Source organism: Triticum urartu, unplaced genomic scaffold, assembly GCF_003073215.2.
Source record: "Triticum urartu cultivar G1812 unplaced genomic scaffold, Tu2.1 TuUngrouped_contig_9754, whole genome shotgun sequence".
Classification (NCBI taxonomy): Eukaryota; Viridiplantae; Streptophyta; class Magnoliopsida; order Poales; family Poaceae; genus Triticum; species Triticum urartu.
The window spans coordinates 1-10,246 of record NW_024120829.1 but is presented as its reverse complement, the minus strand read 5'-3'; the positions used below and the strand labels follow the sequence as shown (position 1 = coordinate 10,246).

General features: G+C 47.7%; 1 protein-coding gene across 1 annotated transcript; it reads left to right on the top strand.

Annotated features, from left to right (window-relative positions):
• Positions 1 to 2,216, top strand: LOC125532377 (transcription initiation factor TFIID subunit 4-like; the record flags this gene model as incomplete). The annotated part of the gene is given in 3 exon segments (XM_048696450.1): positions 1 to 808; positions 998 to 1,214; positions 1,681 to 2,216. A coding segment is annotated over 1 exon segment (145 nt), but the record flags the coding sequence as incomplete, so codon positions are not given.
• Between the last annotated feature and the right edge of the window lie 8,030 nt (positions 2,217 to 10,246).

Sequence of the window (10,246 nt, the reverse complement as noted above, 5' to 3'; positions counted from 1 at the left end):
CTGTGTGGGACTGAGCCCATCCGGACGGCTGCCGGCGTACTTGGTGGGACGGAGATGGTGCATACGGCGCGCGGGCGGACTGCGGTGGGATGCCCGCTATCTTGGGTACTCATTAGGCCTCAGCAACCATGGAACAGGATCATGACCCAGTCACCGAGCTACGTCGACCCACTGTCGTTCCCGACTCTCGAATGGGTCGATCGACCTTGGGTCGTGGAACGCGGCATCGACCCTGTTTCCTGGTGCTATGGTTTATACCGCTTGCTGTCATTTCTTAGTTGATGTTATCCACATGTTGCTTATTTTTGGTATGACCACTGGGACTGGTTTTTGTCTCGACTGGGCTGTGTGCTGAACGTTGGCTGGAGGGCTAAAACTTTTAGATTGTATAATATGTGTCACTGGTTACACTTGTTGGTGCTGATCTGGACTGCTAGATAAAAGTGGTTAATCTTTTGCGAGTCAACACAGTGCTGCCTTATATATAGGTATAAATTCTGTTGTTGGCCTGTTTGAAATGCATGTGCTGCTGCTTATCTTGAAATATTGAATTTTTGCTTATCTAGCTAGCTTGTCTGTTTATCATGCAAAGTTGGCATGTAAGGACACACCCAGTGCATAGGAGCTCCCACACAAGATGGGGTCTGGGGAGGGATTATAGGAACCTAATCTTACCCGTGCTACAGTGCAATGCAGAGAGGCTGGTTCGAACCCAGGACCTCTTGGCACAAGTGGGGAGGATGTCACCACTGCGCCAGGCCTGCCCTCCCAAGTTGGCATGTAAACGGCTTGAAAATCCATCAGCCTGGTAGGTAACCTAGTTAGCTAGATTATGTTTTATTATTGTTACACTGTTGCACTTCAATATATCTATATCTTTGTGCTCCTGCAAATTGCTTCAGCAAGTGCTTGTCTAAACTAGTATGTTCCTTGTGTTCATATCACTAGAGTATTTCCAGGTTATTGAGATTTGATCTTGCCATGCTACTGTTTACAGGTTCGTTTTTGGATCAAGTCGGTGCTTTTCCAGGGTTAAGAAGCAATGACTTGACATGGCTCGCTCGCCGAGACATCTCTATGCGCGCCATCTCGAGTAGTTGTCGTTGACATGCTAGTAACATTGTTCTTGTGATGCTCCAGGTTCAGTAATAGGGTAGTTTTTCTGCTGTGTCTTGGCTGGAGCCCTATTTGGTTCTAGTAATTGTTGCACTTCGGTAAGTTCTTTCTCTGCTTGACTTGATTAGATGCTCTATCAAGTAGATTGGCTACTGTTTTGGTTTTATTTATGCATTAAAATCATTGCTTGGTTGAACTGATCTATTGGCAGCATAATATTGATGATTTGCTAAAAAACCAGTCCTGGGTAGGTTTTCGGTTAGTCCATGGTCATTTTTGCTCAATCCTGAGTTCCTGACTGCATATTGATCCTGTGCTTGGCTGTATGGCTCTGTCCTGGGTTTGGTTGTGTTAATTAATCTCTACCAGAAATTCACTTAATGTAAATGTCTTCAAAATCCATGAGCCTGGCAGGTAACGGAGCTAGCTAGATTATGTATTATTGTTGGTTACACTGTTGCACTTGAAGTAGTACAAATTGCTTCAGCAAGTGCTTATCTTAACCAGCAATGTTCCTTGTGTTCATCGCCAGAGTATTTCATCGGCCATGCTACTGTTTTACAGGTTTACTTTTTGGACCAAGCTGGTGCTTTTCCAGGACTAAGGAGCAAGGAGAGTTGTCATAGCTCGGTTGCCGACCGTCTGTCTATGCGGCTGCTGCCACTTTGGCTGTGGCCTATATAATGTTTTGGTCCTGGTAATGTCTTGAGTAGTCGTCGACATGGTGGTAGCATCGTTCTTGTGATGCTCCAGGTTCAGGAACTGTAGTAGTAGTAGTTTCTTTTTTGAGGGGTTGTAGTAGTAGTAGCAGCGTAGTTTTTGGGCCGTGTCTTGTTTGGGGCCCTATTTGACTTTGGTGGGATGATGACCGGCTATTTTGGTCTTGTGCAGACATCCTCGCGGGGTGACCGACTGTGTATTTATGCAGGGTGGCCCGGCTGCTTGGTTCCGGTCCGGCGTCTGCTGTAATAGTAGTGTGTTGAAGCAAGTGGTGTAATTATATTCGGCAGTAGAGTGTAACAAGAGTTGCAAGGAAGTTGTTCGTTGTTGTTTGCTTTGCACACACATGTATGTTGCATTTCTAGTCTTGCTCTGATATACTCCCTCCGTTCCAAATTACTCGTCGTGGTTTTAGTTCAACATTATGCCTCCTCGTGCATGCGGCTCGGGCGCTTGTGAGGGGAACATATCGGCCTACTGGATCCCCTGCTCGGTCTATAAGAGCATCTCCAGCCGGCGTTGATATGTGGGTTGCAGATTTGCAGTAGTGGCCCTTGATGCTTAAGAGCATCTCTAGCAAAACTCGTATAACTCCAGTGAAGCACGTTTTTCCGATGGTTTTATGGGATGGCCCAGAGCAGGTCTGATAAAAAGGGTCGGCCCGTAAACCAAACACGATTCTGGTATATATGCCCCGCCCCGCAAGCACTGCAACGACACGAAGGCCGGGAGCTCCATCGTCCACGCTCAAGCGTCGCGGGGGGCGGAGAAGGCTTGGTTTGAGGCCAAGGAGGCCGCGGCCGCGAGCATCCCGGCGCTCTTCGAGGAGTACCAGCTCGCGCAGGTCCTCTCTAGCACCCTCATGTACCACCGCCTCCACTACAACCCGCCCCGCGAGGACGGCGAATACAGCGAGCTGCGGTCAAACAACTAGGCAATATATAGCAGAATCTCTGATAAATTACAACTGCGAGAAATCTGCTTTCAAATTACCACAAGCTTCACAGAATGCTCTTATCATTATAAAAGAAAACGACCTACATAATTAACAAACAGTAGGGATCTCAGCTTTTGACAGGGAAATCAATTGCGGTTGACAAGGGACTCACAATTAAGCTCGAAATGAAATAAAATAAAAACTTCGTGACAAAGTAGGAAAGTAGAAAAACATATAGCGGGATTACAGGTGTCCTATGCCTGCAAGACCATACCTCGACTAAAGCACATCATCAGGGCAGGGAGAGCAAGGATACTATGTACAGATGCATCTTGAGCCTTGACTAACATAAGTTAGTAGGATCATTTTTAGATGATGATTACATGAGTATATGTTTTAGATATAACCAAATGGGCAACTAAAAAATTTATGTCAACTAGCATAAGTTTAAACCTTAAATTACTGGTTCTGAACAAAATCAGCAAACACCACACCACAGGTTGCCATTAAGACTGGAACATGCAAGACAACCAGAGCTGCGCAACAAACATCACTTTGCTCCTTTTTATTTGAGAGATTGCCCCTCTAAATACAAAAGAAAATAAGAAAGCACCCAGCGCAACATATCTAATCCCTGCAACACAACGCCAAATCCTCCGTCTCAAAATAAGTGTCTCAAGTTTAGTACAACTTTGTACTAAAGTTGGTTAATACAAAGTTGAGACACTTATTTTGAGACTGATGGAGTAGTGTTTATAACAAGGCCAAGCAATGAACAAATCAAGGCACCGGCCAACGCATAACAGTAGTAGCAGCAGCTAGTTTATGGAAACCAAAGGTGCTGGAGTAGAGTATGTCACAGCGCAATGTCATCTACTTGTTGATGGCAGAATGCTCATTAATTAATTAGGACATCATAACACACACAGCAGGAAGCAACATATATGGTCTCACTTCACAGTTGATAGCATCACACACTAGCTCACTAATACTGAGATTACTTCCGCGCGAGCTCCACGTCCAACTCGGAGCTGAATTGCACGAGGTCCATCTTTAGCACGCCATCCACACTGCCGGTTCCCTCACTGGTGATATCGTCAGGGATGTACTTGGCGTCATCCGGATACACGATCTTCCTTGCGCAATCCATGTCATAGTAGCAACGCCCTATTAACAAAATAAAACCCCACAGTGATTATTATTCAGTAACATTGAATGGTGCATGCAAGCATATGATGAGAAGCAGATCGCCGTGACCCAAACTACTGATCAAATGCTATCACTTGCTAATCAGCCGTGCTGCGGCAGAAAAGTAGAGTACTTACCCGCATATGCATACGATAGAGGGCAGCAGAATTCTGTCCTTGGCTTACGTGAGGGTGAGGACCACAACTCGGCGTAAAATAGGGTCCTCGAAACATTCTCATCACAAGTTGCCATGAAGTTCACGTGGTTGCACGTATCAGTGAAGGGCTGCCGGCCATGGTCGCTTTCCTCCACACCAAATATAAAATCAAGTTTATACTTTGGTCCCTGTAGCAAGAAAGAAGCAAGAGCGTTTGTTGGTCAAAGCAGTGTAAAGCTAATATACGTACATAAGTAGCAGCTAATGATTGAACACAGAAGAGGAAGTTCAATGCCTACCCAAAAATGTTGGTGTGTGTAATCCTTGAGCACATGTTTAATCTTTGGACGCAACCAGATCCTCTCCTCCTCATATTGTGATCTCGCGCTTGATACCACCCTCAAGGCGGCCTCTACACAAAGTTCAGGAGCAGAAGCTTGCACAGTGCCACTAGTTTGAAACCTGGATGTTTTTTTGAACTCCAACCACAAGGCCGACATAAGGGCTCTGATGTCATCGACGCACAACACAGCACCACTAGTTTGCGCTTTGGTTATATGTGAGAGCAGCTTGCTTCGGCCATCGGGCACGAGCAGCAGCATCCGGTGAAATTCACCGAGCTGAAGGGGCATCGGGTGTCTAGCAGCCATGGCCGCCTCGTGGAAGGGGTTCTTTTCAGACCTCTTATTTGTAGATGATAACATGTCAACAAGGTCGCATTTTGCATTGCAGAGTTTCTCTAGAGCACACGCAATTGAGGATTGGGGGTCGGCGAACAAGGCAAGGTTTGCAAGCCCCTCGAGGGAACGGACAACTAGGCAGATCAGAGATAGGGGGTCCATGACGTCATTGTACTCTTTCAACATCATGCGGTCAGAAGCCGGGAGAACGGAGCCACAGGCCTCATGCCAGACTGAGTTAATGATGATGTTGGAGAGAGGGTCACAGGGGCCATAGCAGTGGCCGGCCATGAGGATGCCGCGCATGAGAGAGCCCGAGGGTGCGTGCAGCATCTTGAAGGCTTGGACGTACAGGTGGTGGATCATGCCATGGGCTCGAGCAGCAGCATCTGGATGAAATTCGCCCAGCTGAAGGGGCAACGGGTGAATAGCAGCCATGGCCGCCTCGTGGAAGGGGTTCTTTTCAGACCTCTTTGTTGTAGATGATAACATGTCAACAAGGTCGCATTTTGCACTGCAGAGTTTCTCTAGAGCACAAGCAATTGAGGACTGGGGGTCGGCGAACAAGGCAAGGTTTGCAAGCCCCTCGAGGGAACGGACAACTAGGCAGATCAGAGATAGGGGGTCCATGACGTCATTGTACTCTTTCAACATCATGCGGTCAGAAGCCGGGAGAACGGAGCCACAGGTCTCATGCCAGACTGAGTTAATGATGATGTTGGAGAGAGGGTCACAGGGGCCATAGCAGTGGCCGGCCATGAGGATGCCGCGCATGAGAGAGCCCGAGGGTGCGTGCAGCATCTTGAAGGCTTGGACGTACAGGTGGTGGATCATGCCATGGAGGTACATCTTGAGAGAGCGCAGGTAATCGCAGTCGTCGCCACCGCACGAGGCCTTGAGAAAGTGTTTCTGGAAATCTGCTATCGTGAGGCAATCTTGCAGCTTGTCAGGCAGTCCAAGCTGCAGAGACGAAACTGCGGTCCCGTCCCAGTGGAAGATGGTGGAGGTGATCCTGGCGTCAGCTGGTGCACCAGAGACGACAACGTGCTTAGTTTCGGACCAGATGGCGCCATCGCCTCCATCGTCGAGCTTCTGACGGACATGGACAACCATCCCGTCTTTGGTGTGGCTGATGTTGGCAACACACATGGGGGTCATCATCATGTGCAACACGCGATGGATTGCTCGCACATCCTCAACCGTGAGAGGGGTGCCATGGGCTGAGAAGAGCTTGTTCTTGAAGAGGTCGAGGTCGCCATTTTTGAGCCGGATTGCCATGACCTGAGCCAAGGTGTTGGGCGAATGGTGACCTGCTGAGGTGGTCGCCCACTTGAGGGCAGCCTGCGTCCTGTCGGATTCAGGGTCCAGTGCCTCTGGCTCTGCATGGTAGAGACCGTGCTGGACGAGCATGACGGCGAGGCGGAGATTGGCGCCGGCCCTGTAGAGGTAGCGGAATGCCTGTTCCTCGTTGAGGCATCCAAAGTACGCCACAAGGAAAGCCATGAGACTGTGGCAGGACCTGGTTGCAACCTCGTGCCAGGGGTCGAAACCGGGTCTGTGTCTCTTCTTGGACCCCGTCTTGGCGGCGGCGGCGTCGTCGCTGAGGGGCTTGGTTTTGGGGTTTAGGAGGGCGAGGGTGTTGAGCATGATGTTGGAGACGGGGTCGAGGAGGCCGAGGCAGAGGCCGGCGGTGCTGAGGATGCCGTAGAGGCCGGGCAGGGCCTTGTAGGGCAGCCGGAGCCGGCGGAACGCCTGTCGTAGAAACCGACGATGAGCGCGCGCGTGGCTTCTTGCAAATCGTCGTTGTGGGGAAGAGGCGCGTGCTCGTCGCGGCAGTTGAGGCTGTGCAGGCACGAGATGAGCCCCCTCCGAGGCTGAGAGCCGTCGCCGCCGGAAGCAGAAGTGGATCCAGACGCCATATATCTGCGAGCACGAGCAGGGACGGCGGACGGAAGCTGGCCTTGTTTTCTCGGGAGAGGCCGTGAGTTGCGTCTTTCTTTTGTTGGCAGTGAGGCCGTAAACGAGTCGGTCTGTCGACACTGTTTTGGCTCCTCCTTCCTTCTCCCTTCTCCACGTACTACGACTCTTTTTTTTTTTCCTTCGATCGGCTCGTCTCCGTCTCCGCCTCGTCGTTGACTCGCTCGGCCTCGCGTACGTCCTCACACGCGCGTACGAATTGCATGCATGCATGCCTGCCTTAGGTAGGTACTGCACCCCCACGAATTGCTACGTGCACTGCTTCTTCTTCTTCCTCTCGATTTTGGGTGGGTACGTGCACTACCTTTTTCCTTTCCAATTTTTCCTTTTTATTGACTCAACAGCTAGCTACCCAATTACTCTCCCTCTTTCGTCACCTCCTGTGATCAACTCGACCGAGATGGAGACGTAGATCCTGTCCCACGACGAGAGAGCTGCACCGTTTGCCTCGCCGTCGTCTTCCCCCGCGACGCGAGGTCAAACGTCGCGCTGGCATGGGCGCTCGCGCAGGCCAGTGCCATTGATTTGTCCAGCACCACCATGCAGACCTCCGCCCGCCGCCGGCACCGTACCAGCGACCAACTCCTTAAAATGGGTTGCCCGAGTCCCGACAGCCGATCAAGGATGCCGCGGCGTCTAGTGGGCCTTCTTCACTATAAGACCACCGACGGGCATTCTTTTTTTAGAACATAGACATCAGGGACGTCCGGTTTTAAATTAATAAAGCCCTCAATAAAATTCATATTTACAATCTAGTAGGAGGAGGTTAGCTGAGCATCAATAAATTCATACTTAGCTTATAAAGTAAATTCGGACACTTCTGGAACTAGAACGGTAGGTCAAGAGCTTCCTTTTTCTAGCAGTGAAAATCCTGCTGATTAGTTGGCCAATTGTGTTTGATATGAACCACAATTTGTGATTGAGAAGCGTGATTCTTTAATGATATGAAGCACAATTTTCATGAGCCACAATTTGTGATTGATAAGCATCTCCACCACCTTCCTAGCTCAGTTTGGTAATAGAAATGACAAAAATCACCTTGTTATGTCTTTGCAAGCGTATCTATTTTCAGTAGGTTAATTTGGAGTTCTAAGACTATGCAACAAGTGGAAGTGACTATCTTTTGTATATGTACTACTTGGAAATAATAGCTTTGCCCTTCCTATTTCTTCTTCTAAAAGACGATGTTTTCTGTTACATGGTCGTAATCAATGTGACCATTGTTGATCCACTTTGGCGATTGAGGTTTAAAGTTTAGTAGTCTTCGGTATTAACACTTCACATTAGTTAATCATTCCCCTGTTAGCACGGATAGACAAAATTGTACCCATTGTTCAGAGCCGAACATGGACTCAATCATTCCACTGTTGTTTGAGAGAGAGAGAGAGTTTTGTTGTTTGTACCCACCGCCGAAGCAGGTTAGACTAGTATATTTGCTTGTCTTCGTATGCATTGACTACACAATGGATCCCAAGCATTCCTCTTTTTCAAACTCTAAAGCTTCTGTTTCGCTGTAGTAGGAATCATCTTTAGCTGCTTTAGGCATGTGTCCATTTGGCATGTATAAGCGAGTCTGACAAATTAGCTTAACGCTCCAGACTTGTTTATACGTTCTTCTAATTTGTGATGTGGTCGTTGTCGAAGGGCTGCTAACCTTTTGTGATTGTTGTAAGAAAGTTAAAAATGGTAACACGAAGTTCTTCATATGATGTTCTAAGGCAGACATATGTTATTCATATGGTAGTTTTAGGGTGAACACACATTCATAGTAATCAAATGTGTCGGTCTGGACAGAAAAATAGTTTATCTAATATAAATTGACAAAGATAGCTTTCACAGCTTATAACTTATCTTAAAATCTTATTCTATCCATGACAGGTATAAATTGACAGCGCATTCTTGGGAAACTCCTGGTGGCCGTGTCTGCATAGATGCAGACAATTTTGGCAGCACATTCTTGGGCTGTGGGTTTGAGGTTAGTCTACTGAGCATGATCTTCAAAGTAGTACTGCTATTGCGGTCAAGCTACAAAAAAGTTCAGTGTTTACCGCCTGCAGTGACAAGTTCAGTTATAAATTGACTTGAATTGCTCATGATTTATCTAGGATGCTATCACTTCTGATTATGTTGAATGGGTTGATGGGGAGTGGGATAGCAAAGCAAAGTCAGTTATTAAGTATCTTGCCATGAAGAACAAGAAACTGGAGACTAAGATTACAAAATATGAAGATGAAATTAAAAGGAATGAGAAAGAAAAGAGGGCAATGGTTAAGATGCAGAAGGAAATATTGCTCTATAGGGATAGGATTTTAGGATTTGGAGGTCTGCTGTATCTTGGCCTGCTTGCCATTATGATTGCTCTCATAGTTAGCAAGTAGATTGGTCATAAAGTTATTGACATTGTTGTTATTGACATGATGAAATGCTGATGAATTATGTGCTATTCAGTTTATGGGTACAGTGTAACAGAGATTGCAGCAGAAATAACATGTGGCCATCATGATCTATATTTGGTAAGTGATGCACATTTGGCATGTTCTATATTTGGCAGACAATGCACATTTGGCATGTTCTATATTTGGTAAGTGATGCACATGGGCACATCACCTAGCAGCACTACTGATTTGGGCAACAGCCCAATTCATTGTATTGTTGCAACATATGAGCAACATCTAGCAGCACCTACACCTTTGATGCAACACTGAAGCAAAGCAACAATACATATTCAATATTCTGAAATTTTACTGAACTTGACACATAGGGTGAGCACTAGATATTCAGTTCTTCAGTCACAAAGAACCCGACCAAACCATACCGATTGCATAATTTATATGCTTACATATACCAGCATACCTAACCAACATCAAACCCAAAATATTGTTAACCAGCATACCTAACTAAAGATAACCATCATATAACAACATACCTAACTAAAAATAACCAGCAGCTTCCTCCTCCTTCAGCAACTGTGCTCATCTTCACTTCTTCAGAAATTTGAGGCGGCGTGAGCGGCGCACCACACACGTAGAATTCTTCTTCTTGACCGCCGTCCTCTTCGACAGTTGCGCCACCTGATTCTGAGCCACCTCCTCTTCTTCCACCTTCACTATGTCAGGGAGTAGGGGAAGGAGCTCGATGTCGATGGGCATTGTCTTGCCACCCTCGACGGCGACCAGCGTACCATCTGCACGGCGTCCTCCTCGCCCTCTTCATCGTCATCATGGATGACCAGTACCTCGTCCACGTCGTCCTCCGCGACGTCAGAGCCCAAGGGCTGGACTGGCGCCGACACGTGGCGGACTTGGTAGCCCGGGCTGGCGGGCGCTGGGAGAGCGAGCTCGACGTGGGCGCGCTCCACCCTTGACGCGACGCGTGCTGGATATGGCCGCTGAGGCATGGTGGTGGAGCGGTACTGTTGGGGAACGTAGTAATTTCAAAAAATTTCCTACGCACACGCAAGATCATGGTGAT